Here is an 18016-nt window from a genome sequence, read left to right on the forward strand (position 1 = left end):
ATTTATTTATTTTTTGTAGTCTTGGGGATTGAACCCAGGCCTTCATATGAAGTATATTCTCCCCTATTCTCTTTTATTTGAAACAGGGTCTCACTAAATCTCTTAAATTGCCCAGGCAGGGCTTAAATTTGTGCTTCTACTGTCTCAGCCTGGGATTATAGGCATGGGCTTCTGAATCCAGCCAATTTTGATTTTCATAAATAACACATTGCCTAACGCAAGTGGCATTCTTTCATTTTTTAATACTTTTCAAACTTAGGAGTGCTTTTACTTATTTGAAGTCTATTTGTATATACGATTACATTAAAAAATTGGAAATAAAAGATGTTAAAATCATTTGGTAGACATGAAGAAAATTGCATAAATAGCTAGTTTTCAAGAAATGTGGTGATTTTGCAGTGCTAAATTAAACTTTAGAATTCCACATCATTTTTTTTTTTTTTTTTTGGTACCGGGCATTGAACTCGGGACCTTGTGCTTTCGAGGCAGGCGCCGGGAAACACTGAGCTAAATCCCCGGGCCTAGAATTTCAAAATAAAGATATACTTGACCACCAATTAATAGAAAAGTACCCTTTTATTGAGAAGTAAGACAAGTGCATTTACAATATTCAATCGTTAAGATTATATAATCTGACTGAGACTTTTAAAAGCAGCAGTGTACCATGAATTACAATTTGTAAGGGGAAAAGAAAGACATTCCAAATGTTTGTTACGGAAAATACATTGGAACAACGACAGAAACACTTAAGGCTATGTAGTATTAGACCTTTTTGTCCATCTCTGTAGAAAAAAATCAGAGTACATTTTCGTCATAAAGACAGAAGGCTGATTTTGGAAGGGAAGAAACAATAAGACAGGGCTTCTGTCAAAAGGCTAGTATGTTTAAAAATAGAGCCTCATCAAGGTTTAGAATAAGAAATATACGCTGCCAAGCAGTCCCACACTCACAGGATATTAACTGCGCTCATTAAAACTAAAAACTGCTCCAGTCCCTCAACCTCACTAAGGACTCAGGGATTACAAGAGTCTTTTCAAGTCCAATAATGCTTTCTGAAATAAGATTGTTGAAAAAGGATCTGTTAACAGTGCAAAGAACATTTTGATAGAAATTCATGTTTACAAAGAAGTTAAATGATACAGATGTTCCTTACACCAGCAGATGCTGTCCTTGCTCTAAAAAGGGAGAAATACCTAGCTAGCCACTGTAACTAATTATGAGTCAGTCAAAAATACGTGTAAGAGTCCTTCAGGGCACCTTGTATAAGTCAGTTCCCAAAGTATACACATTTGACACTCTCCAAGTGAGGATATTACTTCTTTTGAAGAACATCAGACACAACACTAGGTCTCTTATTCCATGAACTATTGAGGTAGGAGTCTCTGTTTGTCGCATTTTCACAGATTACATCATAAAGTCAAATGCAAGTACCAAACACAACAGTAATCCACAAGACTGAACCATTACACTTTGTACCGAGTCTTCCCTTCTGTAGACAAGCAAGATTGGGAGTTTTTTGTGCATTATGATATAACTAAAACAAGCAAAAAAAGCTTAGATATCTTGTAGACATGTTTGTAAATAAATATCACAAATTTTAATTATGCCTTTATGTGTTAAGAAGCTTTGCAACTGTTAAAAAAAAATAAATAGTGCAATCAATGGTCACAAAATAGTACTGTGGATATTGAAATGTGTTCCTACATCTAAAACAAAAGCTGTGACCTTAGAAAAGGAAACGACTGTTGTTTCTTACTATTGATCAGCAACAGAAGAAAAAGAAAACACGTCTTTAAGAAACCACAGGCAGTTTAATTATGGTAAAATAATGTTAGCGGATATTTTCTCCACTAACTCAAGGACAAGAACGATCATGGGAAGCATGTATCACATATCCTGATTTTTGTGTGTTATGAAAAAGCTGAAAATACAGGAAAGCTCAGTAAGTGAACAGCCCTTAAACAGCAGTTATAGGTTTAGCTTTTTAACATGTTACATGTCTTAAATACTACCAAAAGTTAGTTTACTTTATAAAAAATATACCACTGCTGAATTTAAAAATAATAAAATAAAGAAAAACAACATCATAATGGAAAAAACCCATTTGGTAGGCATCATTTAGTATCTTAAATAAAAGACTATTCAAAGAAACAGGCTATGTAACCAATGACTTCCTGGTCAAGAACGCTTTCTGTTAAATGCTTACATGTAATGAACAATACAAACAGGTGTGTAGATTGGACTTCCAAGAAGTATGAGTGTTTTTAGAGTATGTCACTGACCAAAATTGCTTCATCAGTTGGAATTTAGAAACTAAAAGTTAGTAAAGGATGACTTAGAATGTCTAGTTCAGATTTTCACTTGGCTTTAAAATATTAAGTTTCAGAAGAACCATAAAAGTTTTATTTTAATCACATTTACCCAAAAAAGTGATCCAAAACGTGAAAACGGGCTTTCCTTGGGTTAAATACATCAAAATGACATAGTCCCTTCCAATTCATGCATCACTTTCCAAGACACAGTGCAACTGGAAATGTTTTTGCCATCACAGTGGCTATTTCTAAAAGCCAATGCTTAGGGATGCTCCTGAACCTTAAAAATAAAAAGAAGTAACAGGCACCAGAGTTTTCTAAGGATGGCTGTGTTTCACACACTGCGCATAGATAAGAAAAACAGCCTTCTAGAGTTTCAATCCGCACTGTAAATGGATTTCATCTCCCTCAGTCTGCTTGCTGACTTCTCAGAGCACTTGATCAGAAGCCTGTTTTCACTGGTTCTTTGCTAACTGCTGTTGGTACTTTGTAGGCTACACATTTAAACTTCTGTAAAGAACATTGCAAGCTATTTCATGTAATTTAAGTTTGTGCTGAATATTCTTCAAAGGATTTTATAAATAATACAATATTTTAAATGAGTCTTCAAATTCACTTGTTGTTATACCATATTGTTGCTTTCTCCAACTTTATCTACAAACTGTAAGGAGAAGAAAAACAGAACATTAAAGAAAGCCTACAGCGTTATAGAACATCATATCAACACTTCAAATGTTGATTTAAAAAATCAGCTTCACAACAAGTTTCGTGGAAATTTAAGGTATGACTGACAATGATTAATCTAGTATTACTCACCACCATCTTTCTGACACATAAATGTATATAAAATTTTTTTCTAAAAGTTGTGTTTGCATGACATGTTATACATATGAATTTAAGGGTGCAACATGAAAAATGCGACACAATGAATAAAAAAATTGTATAAAATGAAGTTAACACTGCTAGCTTAACAAAAAATACAAACTTGAAATGTCAGCCACTCATGCATTAATGAACCCAATAAGATATTTCCACTGACCATTACTGTGGATCTCTTCTGGGCCTACGTAGTCTTTGAACAAACAGATTGAACTCCATTAAGTTCAATTATTAACAACAGCTATCAACTAAAAATACTTTAAATGTGTATTCTGGACTTCAGACTGAAAGTGACAATGGCATTAAAACATTTAATGATGCAAACATAAATTTACAATCATTAAATATAAATTTTAACACACATTAATGTAAATGGTTATTTATTTTGGTTACTCCACCCCAAATAAAAAGCAGTTTGGCTTTCTTCAGCATTCCATATGGTGATGTAAAGATTAAAACAAAGAGCATCATTAGTGGCAATATCAAAAGTTATATAACCAGGGGCCAGGGATTTAGCTCAGTGGTTCCGGCGCCTGCAAGCACAAGGTCCCAAGTTTGATCCCTGATACCAAAAAAAAAAAGTTATATAACCAAAATGGTTATAAAATTATCAAATTCTATCAATCATCTAACCATTTCTTTTATTTTGCTTCACATTCTTAAACACTGTAATGAAGGGATAATGACAGGAAACATGTATTTTGTGTCCATCTATGCAAATAATGCAGAATTCTTAAATTTAGGACACAAACAACAATTATAAATCTAACTAGAAGTTTCAGTAAATACAAAATTTATTCTAAATATAAACATTACTACCATGTGAGATTGGAGATAGATGGCAAATGAAATCAGGATATACCCCTAAAAGCCTAGGAATCAGCATTTCATATTATCACAAATAAGTAAATGATACACTAAAAGTTGCCCCAAAAGTATTCATGGACTCATTAGAATTTCAAGGTAAATTTCAGTGAAGAAAAAGTACAATATTCTCTCTCCAAATTTAACATCCCATATTTTGGATGTCTTAGCTCCAAGTTTCTGACACTAAAATTAACCTGTGGATAGAAATGGGATTAGGCGTTTTCCGGTGGGTAAGGAATCCTTTTACCTCTTTGAGAATTCAACTACTGCTATGGATCTTCTCTCTGGAAACATCTATAAAAATCTGTAAATAACTTTAGGAAGCAGAGAGACTCCTTGGACCCAACTAGAACATGAGGTCTTTTTAACATCCACCCCCGCCCCCACCCACCTGCCAGGGATTGAACTCAAGACCTTGCCCTTTCCAGGTAGGTGTGGCGCCACTGAACTACATCCCAGCCCAACATGTCTTTAAAGTCTGTTTATCCTCATTGTTCAGGATAGATTTGAAACTATAAAAGTGATCCAAAAAGGTGTATGCTGCAGTGATACTTCTGATCTGGGTCAGATCTAGAGCCAAAAAGATTCTCTTCAGCTCTGCTGAATGACAGATGATCCAGATTCTTTAAGAATTTAAGGATCTCATTTTGTGTTAAAATTTCAGGAGGCAGGCTAAAAGTCCCTGAAGTTGTTGTGAGATAAGTTCTCTGCAGTAAACAAGATACTACCCTTCACTCATTCAGCGTTTTTGTGGTGGTGGTGGAGATCGAACCCAGAGCTCCATGCGTGCTAGGCAAATGGTCTACCACTGAGCTACATCCTCAACCCTTCAAACTGTTCTGAATTTCCATTCTATGCCAGTGTTACACTGGGTACATGGAATAGGAAGAATGAATCAAATACAATCCATGTCTGCCCTCTAGGACTGTAGCTTCATGTAGAAGCCTTTTTTTGACAATTAAAGCAGTGGTAAATGCTATGAAAGAGGTGTGCACAGGAATGCTATAAAGTTCATTCTGAACCAATGATAGGGAGCCTGAAGGGCTTTTTCTGAGGAGGCATTAAAGAAGTTGAATCCTGAAAGGCCTTCTAAGCCTCTACCATAAGATGGGACAATCCTCATTCAAACTAGCAGCATGAAGTATCAAACATTAGCTGAATGAAACTTCATCTGTCAACTTCTAAAAAATGTTCTCTTTAACTTTTACTTTCTATGTGATTTGACTATTTTATCAAGATCCAACAAGCTTGTTCAAACCACAGAGAGAACTGGAGCAGAGCTTATCATCTTCTTCCCAGTTTAATATTGCTTGAACTGTCGTAGCCACACTATTTGATGAAATGATCTAAGAATATATTTGCAAGTAAAAATGGTTTCCTTTTTATACTACTGTATCTTAATTTAGGGATTATATACAAGTTAATTAAAAAATGTCTTGAACTCTCAAAGAGAAAAGCAGCGCATCTTTTCAATCTAAATAACATTAAAAATAGAGAATAATATTAAAAATAGTAATGGTGAAAGAAAATTTTAGGTTTTATAGGTTTAGCAATGATTATTTTGTGGTATTTTTGGTAGTCATGATCTCAGTGATGTAATCATTTATATCATAATGAAAAACTCATAATTTAATCATGTAACTACTCATTTCTAAAAGTAAAAAGCATCAAAATGTATTCATTTTTGTGGTTTACAAATATATTGCTAAATACAAGATTACTTACCGATCTGATTCCAGGTAAATTTAAGAGGGATCCAAGTACTGGCACTCTTCTAATAAAGCCAACAACCATAGGAAAGAAGCCCCTGAGAGACAGAAAAAAACCAGTATTTTCTATGACCAAGATCAATCATTAACCAAGTAAAAAGAAAGGACTCTATTATAGTTGTGAATGTTGTAGGGACTTCAAACTTAGAATCCCAAACTACTACAAATGTAAACATTTTTGATTACTGGCACAACGTGAGCAGAGTGTAATGAGATGTAGCTGTGTTGTACGCTCAGATGGAGTTATCTCAGTTCAACTGCCGAAGGTTTCCAATCTTAAGATTCTACGTTCAGCACTACATCAAGAGCCTCTGAACTGGCTTAATTGCCCTCAGTTTTTCTTTGTTCAATACAATCTTTTAAAAACAGCAATCTGGCTATGTCACTTCTAACTTAAAAATCTTTGTGCTCCCTACCCATCCTCAACACTGTTCAGATTTGGTAAGAAAATAAAGTAACAAGATATTCAAAAAAAGTCTACAGCCTCATTCCAGACTTCCATTTTACTCTCACTGCCAACCACGTCCTTTCATTTATCCCATGTTCCAGTCTTGTGGACTGGTCATTCTCTTTGGTAAAGCTGTGTATTTTCCAGAACCTCTCTGCTCTTTCTGTCAGTCAAATGTTCTTTCTTTTTTCATCCATGGGATGGATTCTTCTTACCCATTCTTTAAGGTCCTGTTTATCAGTTAATTTTCTTACCTCTGCCTGATTTTATTAATTCTTTCCTTAAATCTGTTATTGTAACACTTTACACATACACTTATAACTGTATCCTACTGGTATCTTTACAGTCTATTTTCCACATTAGAAACAAGAAATTCCCTAAAGTAGGGTTGGTACTTAATTACCTTTTATGGCTGTTGTGTGTAACATACCCAGTAGAAGAAGGCAAAGGCTATGGATTTCTCAAATAATGAAGGCCAACTATACTTACAGGCATTTTTTTTTCCCAAATAAACCAACTTGAATAGATATTATTTTGTATTTATATAGAGCCTTCTTCAAGAACCTTAAGTGCTTTACGGACATTATTTCTAATCAATCCCCACAACAGCCCTGTGAGGTAGGTACTACTCCCATTTTACAAGACAGGGAGACTGAAGCACAGAGGTAGGTGACCTGCCCACGGTCACACAGTAAGTTCACTGAAGAGTCAGGACCTGAGCACCTTAGCCTCCCAGCTCCTGGCCAAACACCTCAGGAGACAATCTTTAGTGAAAAATATCTTTAAAATACAATATCAAAAGTAGTATGTTATGAAAATGAGGTCTTCCTACTGCCATCAAAGAAAGAAAACAACCTATAGTGATGGTTAAAGCCACAAGACCATTTAGTGCAACATCTTCCCTGCCCTTTCCTAAGGCTCCTGAAATTGGTAAACTTTCCAAGGCAGAGCCATATGACTTAGAAGTGGAACTTAATTTAGAATATTTACTTTTAGTTAAGGTAATTTATAGAAATCTTTATTCCAATGTACAAAATATGGGACAGCTGCCCCAACAAACATGTACACAGTTACGTAGCAATCAGCCCCATTCCCAATTTTGACCCGCCCCACATTCACTCACAGCCAACCCGCACTTTTTCAAATGCATCTTGTTTATTTACTGCTAACTGGCATTTCAAAATATTGACCCAAATCTCCCACAGTGTATTTGGTACAGAATTTCCTATGTACATACAATAAACAAATTGCCATCAAATGGACTGCCATTTGAATTATGAAGTATTAGGTTTTACATATTAAAATTCTGGATCTATCTTTCGATCACTGCTCAGTTCGTGAAAATATCAAACAAAGACTGCCAATAAAATGATTTTTATTGTGTTGAAAATACTTTAAAAGACAGTTTACCCTTATTTAGGCAATCATTTATATTTGATAAACATTTTTATAGTAGACTGATCTAAAACTAATAAAAGATTCAAGCTAAACAAAAATTAAAATGATTGTCTTACCTGAACAAGAGAAAGAATCCATAAATTTCGAAGATCATGCCTATCAAAGGCCAACCAATAAGGACTACAAATACACCACCCAGAAAAAATCCTGTAGCTTTCATTTTATGTTTTTGGAAGAAAAATCTGAATGTTCTTTCTAAACCAATTACAAAGGCCAAGCCAGCCACAAATAAAACCTAAGAGAAAAAATGCAACATAGAGAAAGTAGTTAAACACACTGCATAAATTTATAAAGGTCAAAGCTAAATATAATAAAAAGAAACACATTTGTTTGGCTTTTAATGTGGGCAACTGGCCAGAGGGAATTTCAGTGCACTACCAAGTAGCAGAACAAAAGAGTGGGTTAAACATGTTAAAGTTGTAGCTGTATTCCACTCCTTTCATGCTTTTTTTTTGGTACCGGGGTTTAGAACTCGGGTTCTTGTGCCTACAAGGCAGACGGCGGAACCACTGAGCTAAAGTCCCGGCCCTCATGCTTCTATCTTGATTAAATGGAGAAAAAGAAACACAGATGAGGTGTTATCAATGGGCACCTGCATTCGCAGTAGTTTTCCCCTGCTTTTGCTGGATGAGGATGGCTTAGTTAAGCAGATGAGCAGGCAAGGGATAGACAGGGTGGCTGCCCATAAATATGTCACCCAAAAGTATTCCTCCTGCTTCTGAAATATCTACCATGGGCTATGGGAGCATCTACAGATGGGAGAAATAAGGGTATAGGTAAACTGATAGCAAGTCTACCACTGCAAGGCCAGGAGAAGATTCTATGTTTATTAACATCAGAATATCTGGGGGCAGCAGAAATAAAAATACAACCGGATATTAAAAAGTGCATGTATATTTTGTATATTTTCTTGGATGTGGTTAAGAAATGGTGATTTACTAAAACCTTACCTCTTCCTGTGTTTACCTGCAAATATTTCCCTTCTCTATTAACTTTCTTTAGTGAAAAATATTTCAGAGATATATATTGAGCTCACTGGTTAAACTGTTTATGTTGCCATTTATTAAAACATGTACTTGGAATAATTTTGGTATCCCTTAGTTTTTCACATTTCCAACTAAAAACCTGAATGGTATCTGTGCTTCAACAGACGTTTAATCACTATTCAGTGACTTTACTGCCTTCTTAGAAGTTACCACTTACTTCTAGACTTCTTGCACAACTCCTACATCTGGATAGTGCACTACACATTCCAAATAAATAGTACTCAGGCCTTCTACGCAAGTCAGCTAATAACATGGAGATAATGGTTTCTTAAAGGTTTAAAAGATTATTAAAATTTGTTTATTTTATGTATATCAATCAAATGTGAAGTCTTACTCTTAACATTTTAATACATTTACCAAAACACAGAACTATTAAGTCATAGATTTTGAACTCCAATTTAGAGGTAGCCTTCATGGAATGTATTATAAATCACATAACAAACACTTAACAGGGTGGTTATAGAATTAGAAAAATCTCACTGAGTATTTCTCTTATTTGAATAGAAAGCTAATAGATTTTACTCAATGGAAACAGAAAAATGTAATAGTAATTATATATGAGTAACAGTGAATTATTTCTCCCAAATTTTACAAAATGTAATAATTCATTTGTAGTGAAAACTTCCTTATAAATTTAGTAAAAATATATATTCAAAAACTCACATTTCCAATAGCCAGTAGTGCTTTGTCAAAAAAGAGAATCATTCCAAAGAACAGGAAAAACACTCCAAATCCCGTTAATCCCATTCCAATTTCTGCAATATAAATTACATGGTTAAGAGAGAAATATTAAAGTCACATTAACACCTGTAAACTACCTAAGAAAAAGTTTCAGTTTTTCTTTGGGCTAATACAAAGAAATACGTCCCCAACACTGTTGGTTAATGTCATTAAATTCATTACGATCTACAGCAAACCAATATCATGAATTACCTCAGCATTTAAAATATGAATGGAGGCCGGGGATTTAGCTCAGTGGTTTTGCCGCCTGCTGCACAAGAGCAAGGACCCAAGTTTGATCCCCGGTACCAAAAATAAAAAAATAAAAATAAAAATATGAATGGAAATTCCTCACCCTTCTATGGGAAACAATATTTCTCACAGACATGCCAGACTAGAAAAGCTAAGTGAGGATTTTAAACCTTTGGCTGTATTTTTTTTCCTTCCATGATTCTCTGGCTTTAGACATAAATGTACTGCATAGGTCTATTTATCTCCTTTTACATCCTGCGATTATATTTACGCACAATATCTGTAGTTTTCACTTATCCTTCTTAAAGCCAATTCTCTCTTTAACTTACTTAGAAATGTTATGGTAGGTGACCACAATTTACTGTACAGTACTTCACTCAATGATACACTGCTTCTCACAGAGGCATCAAGAAATATTTCAAGAATTATGGCAGCTAGTATTTTAAAAGTTAATTTTTAGAAGGTTAGATATCACTTTTAACTTTTTAAAGACAGGCTAGCCTGTCTTACCCAGGCTAACCTTACAAGAGCAAGGTGTATGCCACTGAACTGGCCCACTTTTAACTTCTTGATAGCTTATTATAAATTTACCATCTGCAAATTTGTCTAAACTATCAAACTGTTCACATATTTAAGTCTAGAGTCCTAAAATCACCACTCCAAAGAATGCCATTTTACCTAATATTAGTATTCCAGATTTTTTTCTTTTTTACTTAAGACCAAAGAATTGTTGATCAACTACTAGAGGTCAGGAACTGTTAAGTACTGAAGATACAGTTGTGGATAAAGTACAAGCTTTGAAGTCTGAGTTTACCTGCATAAAAATTGATAGTTCTACTGTCTTTCATTCTCTAAGTCTTACCTTTTTAGCTTAAAAAGTCTTAGCCTCCTAAGGTGATGTACTTTTTTGTGAATGCTATAAAGCACAATCCACTAAGCTACCTCTCTGAACATTTGTTTTGTTTTAGGAGACTAGCTATCAATCCTGATTTCATCTAGAAGCACTATCTGCATACAGATAATGACTGAGAAAATGCAACCTTATTTTTGAAAACACAATATTAAATACACTATTAGTGATTTCTAACCTGTCTAATCTAACTTTTTTGCCTCAGCTCCAGAAAGCTAAAATCTAGGTCACAGCTACTTAAGCCATATAGAAATGTCTGATGACTTGAAAATTTATATCAACTTTACCTTTTTCTACCTCTCTCATCTCAATTTCCTGATGATTTACTATCTTTATTCTAGCTATGCTTTGCTCCTAAGTTAGTCTAAAAGAACTGAGGTACCTGTCTGTAAATACACCAGATTAAAAGTACTTCACAGACACAAATTTCAGCGAAAATCTGAGCTAATACTTGCATGCTTAAAAACCTTACAAGGGCCGGGGATTTAGCTCAGTGGTTTCGCTGCCTGCTGCACAAGCATGAGGATCAGAGTTCGATCCCCGATGCCAAAACAAAAAAAAAACCTTAAAGAATTTACCAAAATGATTTAGATGTCAGATATAACTTCCTATAGGAAAATATGGATACAACAGAAAGTAAAATTCTATTAAATATCTAGTAGTTTTAATCATTACATGAGTCATTTGAACATGAATAATTTCTATTTTTTTCACAAATAATCTTAGTGATTACATGAAACATTCTGAGATGTTTGATCATCAGAAAGGAAATTATATAGAAACACCTACTACATAGTGAGAATTTACCATGAAATTAGGCATTCTGAGGCGTTTCAGAGCTTATATAATTCAATCCTCCTAACACTACCGGAATGTAGGCACAATCACATCAGTTTATAAATGGAAGACACTGAAATTTAGACAGAAGTCACAATTCTGGTTAAGAATTTGAACCAGGTCTATTTGAACTCAAAGTCCATGTACTTAACCACTATAAAATATTTCTACACAGAATTTTTTTTTCAGGTTAATTATGTTTGGTCAAATATAAGTCAAGGGCATTGGAGAATACTGAACTTCTGAGGGAAGTATATTTAGGTGATTCAAATTCAAAATTAGTATATCATCTAAATAACTAAGTAAGCGCCAGAACTATTAAAAATGGACTGCATTGAAAAAGGACAATGTCTGCGCTTGGTTTATCACTTGATCAAGTGTTTATACAAGAATCTTATTAATTCCTTTAACAAAATTGTGAGGTTAAAAAATAGCAATGGCCCCATGTTTCACATGAGCAACCAAGGACGGGAGAGATGAAGTAACTTGTCTGTGATCCTGCAATCAGCAGAAATATGTGTGTGGGTGGTGGCGATGTGGAATCAGGCTGGAATTCACATCCAGTCTTCTCACTCCACAGCCAGTGATCCTACAACCACATGGGAAGCAAACATCCCACTACTTTATCCAGTGAAAGTCAGGAGGGGACAGCTAGCTGTCTGTAACACCTCTGGCAAAGCTGGCACTAGCCTTATGTTGTCAACTATCCCTGGATCTAACTGAGTCAAGATTCAAACTAGCCTCATTATGCCCTTCTCTCCATCTCCAGAATTCCCTTCTTCCCTATCTTGACTCATTTATAAGTTTCTGGCTATCAAAAGCCCTACACAGAGTTGCCTTCTTCTCACCAGAGTTACACCCAGTAAAAGAAATTTATTTTTATTTTTTATTTTTGGTACTGGGGATCGAACTCGGGTCCTTGCGCTTGCGCAGCAGGCGGCGAAACCACTGAGCTAAATCCTCAGCCCAAGAAATTTATTTTCTATGTACTCTTGTCTCAACTCTTGTTTGTAAATTTTTTAAAAACCTGATAAATGCAATTAAAAAAACAAACCAACTACCAAATATAAAAGCCTATTATGGGAATTTTATAAGAAAAAATATGCATAATCCAATGGCAATCACATTTTGTCTCTTATTCACAGCTGATTAAGAGCAACACTGTCTTTCTTACTATGCCCTTTAAAAACAGAAGTCTTGAAAAGAGAATTTAACTGAGCATCAATTGTACTAACTCAATTGAACACATGGTAGATTTTATCCCGTGTGACAAAACCAAGCGACAACTTAGATGCAAATGGGAACATCCTCCATCTCATCCCCTTAAATAAATCTTGTTTTTTTCTTTTTATTTCTTTTCTTTTTTGGAGTGGGGAAGAGTCCAATTATAGAATTCCTTAAAACAGTCAGGAACTACCATTTATTGTACTCTGATCAGTGCTTGGTCACTCTCTTCTAGAACTGAAATCCCAGAATAATCTTGGCAAATCACTTGAATGGAGAGGCCAGTTCTTTGCAATTAAAAACAGACATATAAGCACAATATGAAATTCAAAATCTTTTGTCTGACTAATCATTGTTTCGATCCACTGTCTCACCTAAAACAGTAAATGAATAGCAAATAGTAAAGTTTCATCTTCCTCACAAATTTAATAAAGTGGGAAGGCTTCCTCTTCTGCTCATAGTCCAATCCTACCCTTTATTTTGGTTTTGGGAAGGATGTAAATCAGGCACTCATCCCTAAGTCTCTAATAAAAGAGAATAGGTACAGGATAATTCACATTTTCATGTATAATATTACAGAGTCAGATCACTGTAAGACCTCAAAGTTTATATCAAGACTTCTTAGATGCTAGTTTTGGAGCCAGCAGACATTTGGTCAAATATTGAAATATTCTCTCTTGTCTCCCTCCCCCCATTTCTTCTTTCTCTACCCTCAGGTTCTGGGGATTGAACTGATAGCCTTAGCACTGAGCTACATCTCCAGTCCGTCCGTCCTTCCTTCCTTCCTTCCTTCCTTCCTATTGAGATAGGATCTCAATAAATTGCCCAGGCTGGGCTCAAATTTGCAGTCCTCCTGCCTCAGCCTCCTGAGTGTCAGAATTACAGAAATGTGTTACTATTCTCTGCTTGACTTTTCTTTTTAATAAGCATGAATCAAATTTCTTTTGTGCATCATTTATCTAAAAATGGGTTATTTTACCTTATAAGGCTCATTTAAGAATTAGACATGTTTTATATGAAAGCATTTGGTAAACTTAAATTATCTTCACACAATTGCTAGTAATTGCAGATTTTAAAAAAGGAAAAGACTACAATTATATTTTGTATGATCAGAATGGAGGCCAACGAAAGCAAATGTACCAAAATGGACAATCTTTCTTGGCCAGAGCTGGGTCCCAAGATCCCGACCCAGCTCAACCTAAGGAAAGCAGACAGCCTGATTAGGGTGGCAGTGTATATGGGAGACCTTAGAAACTGGAATTCAAGTCCGCTATGATTTGAGTCTCAACCTTATGACTCCACTTTAAAACAAAGCATTTAAATGAAGTTCTATTTTCACCCCAATGAACTGTTTAATTCATAAAGTTTTGAAAATCCGGATCAGTTAACTGGAGTAAGAAACGAAAGGCATGGCAGACAAAACAAAGTGAGACAAAAATCACGACCATCAAAACCTAAGTAGTGAGTTCGGGCAGATACATAACTACACAAAGAAAGTGGTGGGTTATATTGAAAGAAAAGGAAACAGACCGCAATGCTAACCTTAGCGATGAGAAAGGCCTGGAGAGCTCTGTGGCAGGCAGAAAGGGATGCTAACATAATAAAACAAGCCACAAAGCACAACTACAACACTAAGGAAAGAAATCCTCTAACAAAAATAAAGTAGTTTTCTACTACTGCGGGAACTTTCGGCGGGTAGTAAAGTGAAGTCACTGCGAAGAATTTCTGGAACGTAGCATCCAGGAGTGGCGAAAGTCAAATATTAGCGGCGTGACCCAGACGCCCAACTAAAATGCCCGCTCCCCAGCTCGGGCGTCCCACCCAGCCCCGACTCTCGGCGGCCCGGGTCCCCACTGCACGTCCAGCCCCGGCCCCTCAGGCTGCTCTCGGCTCCCGGCAGCCTCGCTCAGTCTGCAAGGCCGCCGCCCCCCGCGCGGAGGTTCATTCATTGACCCAGGCGGAAGGACCGGCGGGCGAGACCCAGAACAGGCAAGGGGTGCGCGGGGCTCGAGGCAGGGAACACGGGGACAAGCGCTTACTCTGGGTATCTGTTAAAGAGATCATGGTTGCAGCGGTGAGGCCGGTGGCGGAAGCACCTCGGAACGCCCAGGGTGGGAAGCTGAGTGGGGAGAAATGAAACCAGGAGGCAGCTCAGGAGAGCCGCCACGTCTTCCGGAAACACGCAGTCGCCCCACATAGCTTCAAAACAGAGTCCTATTGGCTAATCATGCTCCCCCTCGCAGCCAATAACATATGGTCTTGTTCGATGACAAGCCTGCTGGCCACACCCTCTGACCAATTAGAGAAGGTAATTGTTTACGATTGGCTGAACGGAACGACCCGGAAGGGTGGATACTCTGGGCTGGGTGGCGGGAAGGTGTTTTTGGAGAGCGACTGAGCTAGGTTCGTAGCGGTCCGGAGCCCCGCGCCTTGGGGTTGGAGACCCGGTAGTCAGAGGCGACTCCTTTCACCCTATGGATAGAGATGGTGGGGTAACTCCTGGTACAGCTTCGAGGAGCCAGTTGCATGGCGCTCCTTCTTTGATCTTTTCCTCTCCTGCCGGAGGGCGAGGCCCGTGCGTCCCAGAGGTCTTTCCCCCAGTACTTTGGCGGGGGAGAAATCAGCGCTTTAGTCATTCCTCAGTCCCTGTTGGAACTCGGGCCTTTAGGAGGACTTCCGCTTGCCGACCGGTCTCTTTTTCTCTCCAGACTTTTCTACTCCAGAGGCCTGGGCGCCAAAGCCTGTTTAGTAACAGGCATAGTCTATTGGGAAGTACCACTGGGGGTGCTGCTTCCATCCTCTGCCTTCATCCTTCTGCAGTAGCGTAAGGAAGGGTCTTATTAAGTTATTGTTGGCTCTAAATGCAGGTTGTGAGGATTGGCAGGATGTGGGTCTGGTTTAGCCTGTTGTACCATGATACATTTCCTTCACTATTGATGGCAGCTGTCCCACCACACATTTTTTTTCTTATCCCTTGTTGGTAACTTGCTCAGGCTTCTGACTTACAGACTTACTGTAGCTTATTAGTTATCGAATATACTTTGAGATATCTTTTGCTGTCCAGTTGCATCATATGGGGGATCAGTCTTTTAACCACCAGGGAGTCATTTTAGGGAAAATTGGATATAAATCACATTTTTTCATAAGAGTAGAGATAGCCCCCTGCTTCAGTGAGCCTGCACTAAATACAAGGCACTTTGCTAGACTCTGTAAATATAAAGGTGAAGTGACTCAATCCTTGCCTTGCTGGAGGATTTTACAATCTATAGAAGGAATATTACATTTCCAAGACGAAGTTCTTGTTTACTTACTTTTAGTAATGTGGCCATTCTATTACCATTTAGCAAGACAAGAAAGACAGCCAATCATTCTAGCCCGGCAGTGGCTTTCAAATTCTGTGTTGGAGGGGCATAATTGTATATAGGAAGTAGTCTGAATAAGAGCAGGATGGTCATGAAGCTACTTTTGGAGAGCACTCTTAGTTTTAGATAATGTTGATTGTCCTGCCAAAATCCAGAAAATTTTCCATTGTGAGAAGAATCACCTTGTAACAAGGTCATTGCAATACATGACTTTCTTTTTTTTCCTGCTTGATAATGACAGATTAGCATTGATTGAGCATTGTCAGTAGTCCTCTTAGTGGTTGTTTTTGGATGAAACCCATGATTCCAAGCGTGTTGTGCAGACACTTTGCTTCTGATCCGTGTCACTAGCCCAAATGAAAACCTGTCGCCGTGTTTGTTTTTTCACTTTTAGAAAGAAATTTGGATCTCCAATTCAGTGTTAGAAATGGCATCCATTTCAGGTTAGTGGAAATGATTACTCTTTGTAGTTCACTCTGTTCTATTTTGAATTATATGTTCTTTGATTAAATTTTTAAAGAATTCTTATTACAGAAATTATGTTTTCAGGTTTTTATTATGGTAAAATATACATAGCAAAACTAACCATTTAGTTATTAATTCATTGACACTAAGGACATTCACATTGTTGTACAACCATAACCACTATCTATCTCTGGAAGTTTTTCATCATTCTATACTGAAATTCTGTATCTATTAAAATTCTTCATTATCTCCTTTTCCTCAGCCCCTGAAAGTTACTATTCTTTTTGTCTCTATGCATTTGACTGTTTTAGGTACCTTGTATACATAGAATCATGTATTTGTCCTTGTATCTGGCTTTCTTCCTGTAGCACAATGTCTCCAAGATTTATCCACTTTGTAACGTGTGTCAGAATTTCATTCCTTTTTAAAGTTAACAATGTTTCTTTGTATGCTGTATATACATTTTGTTTATCTGTTCTTCTGTTGATGAACCGTGGCTTTTTTTCACCTTTTTGCTGTTAGGAATAATGCTGCTATGAGCATTGGTGTAGAAATATCACCTTAAGTCCATCCTTTCAATTCTTTTGGGTGTATAATGAATCAGAATTGCTGAATCATATGGTACCTGTATGTTTAGCTTTTTGAGGAACTGACATATTGCTAGTGTGGCTGTGTCATTAGCAATGCACAAGGGTTCCCCAGAATATGCTTTTGATAGACTTCTAGGAACCTAAAAAAGGATGAATAAGAAAACATAAATCACTTCTGCTCCTACTACTCAAATTAATGCTGTTGGCTTTAGTTACAATATTTTTCAACAAAATTTTAAAAATTTCTACGTATTATTTTATAATGTGATTTTAATATAATACATAATATAAAAATTGAACAGAGATATATTGTTAAATTCATTGTTATTAGTTTATTCTGTTTTTAACCTGTGTATTGTTTTGCTGTTTTGAAATGACATTATTTATTTACTTAATCTTTTAGCTGGGCTCTATTTTTTTTAACATCAGCTTGATCAATTTCATTTTTTTAATAGCAAAACATTTATTGGTACATTTTAGGCAAACATAATGACCACACTCATCATAGGGAATTTGCACCTGTACGTGATACATTCTGCTTCTTTTTTCCCATCCCCCCCTTCCTTCAAGCCCCTCCCCACCCTATGTACAAAAGGTTTGTTTCCATTTCTTCCTTGTAGTTTTTCTTTTTTCTTGACCCTTTTCTTTCTCCTCCCCTCCTCCCTTGTTTTCCTTCCCATTTGAACATTTTCTTCCCATTTCCCAATATCTGTTATACATTTTAGACCTTATTTCCACTCTCAGTTTCTCACACCAGAGAAACAATGCAGTATTTAAACATATGTGTCTGATTTATTTCACTTAAGAGTATGGTCTCAAGGTCCATCCATTTAGCTAGAAATATCTGAACCTCACCGCCCCCCCCCCTTTAATTTTT

General features: G+C 36.6%; 2 protein-coding genes across 3 annotated transcripts in view; one reads left to right on the forward strand and one right to left on the reverse strand.

The window, feature by feature from the left end:
• Positions 1-1623: 1623 nt before the first annotated feature.
• On the reverse strand, positions 1624-14915 carry Golt1b (golgi transport 1B). Of its 2 annotated transcripts, XM_087214032.1 has the most exons (6): positions 14762-14915; positions 9443-9534; positions 7790-7968; positions 5784-5865; positions 3352-3384; positions 1624-2973 (listed from the first exon to the last, which is right to left on the reverse strand). In XM_087214032.1, exons 1-5 carry the CDS (start codon positions 14784-14786, stop codon positions 3376-3378), a joined length of 387 nt encoding a protein of 128 aa, XP_087070158.1. In that variant the 5' UTR covers positions 14787-14915; the 3' UTR covers positions 1624-2973; positions 3352-3375. The 2 variants fall into 2 exon arrangements, with proteins under 2 accessions (XP_087070158.1, XP_021114776.2); XM_021259117.2 differs by lacking the exon at positions 3352-3384.
• A 135-nt stretch (positions 14916-15050) lies between these two features.
• Positions 15051-18016, forward strand: part of Recql (RecQ like helicase) — a 29097-nt gene continuing 26131 nt past the window's right edge. The window contains exons 1-2 of the mRNA XM_087214031.1: positions 15051-15125; positions 16479-16527. Coding sequence (XP_087070157.1) covers positions 16512-16527 — 16 coding nt within the window. The 5' untranslated portion in view covers positions 15051-15125; positions 16479-16511. The remainder of the gene's footprint in view (positions 15126-16478; positions 16528-18016) is intronic.

Source organism: Heterocephalus glaber, unplaced genomic scaffold (genome assembly GCF_053883595.1).
Source record: "Heterocephalus glaber isolate CG9 unplaced genomic scaffold, H.glaber_assembly_v1.0 deba00001444, whole genome shotgun sequence".
NCBI classification, from domain to species: domain Eukaryota; kingdom Metazoa; phylum Chordata; class Mammalia; order Rodentia; family Bathyergidae; genus Heterocephalus; species Heterocephalus glaber.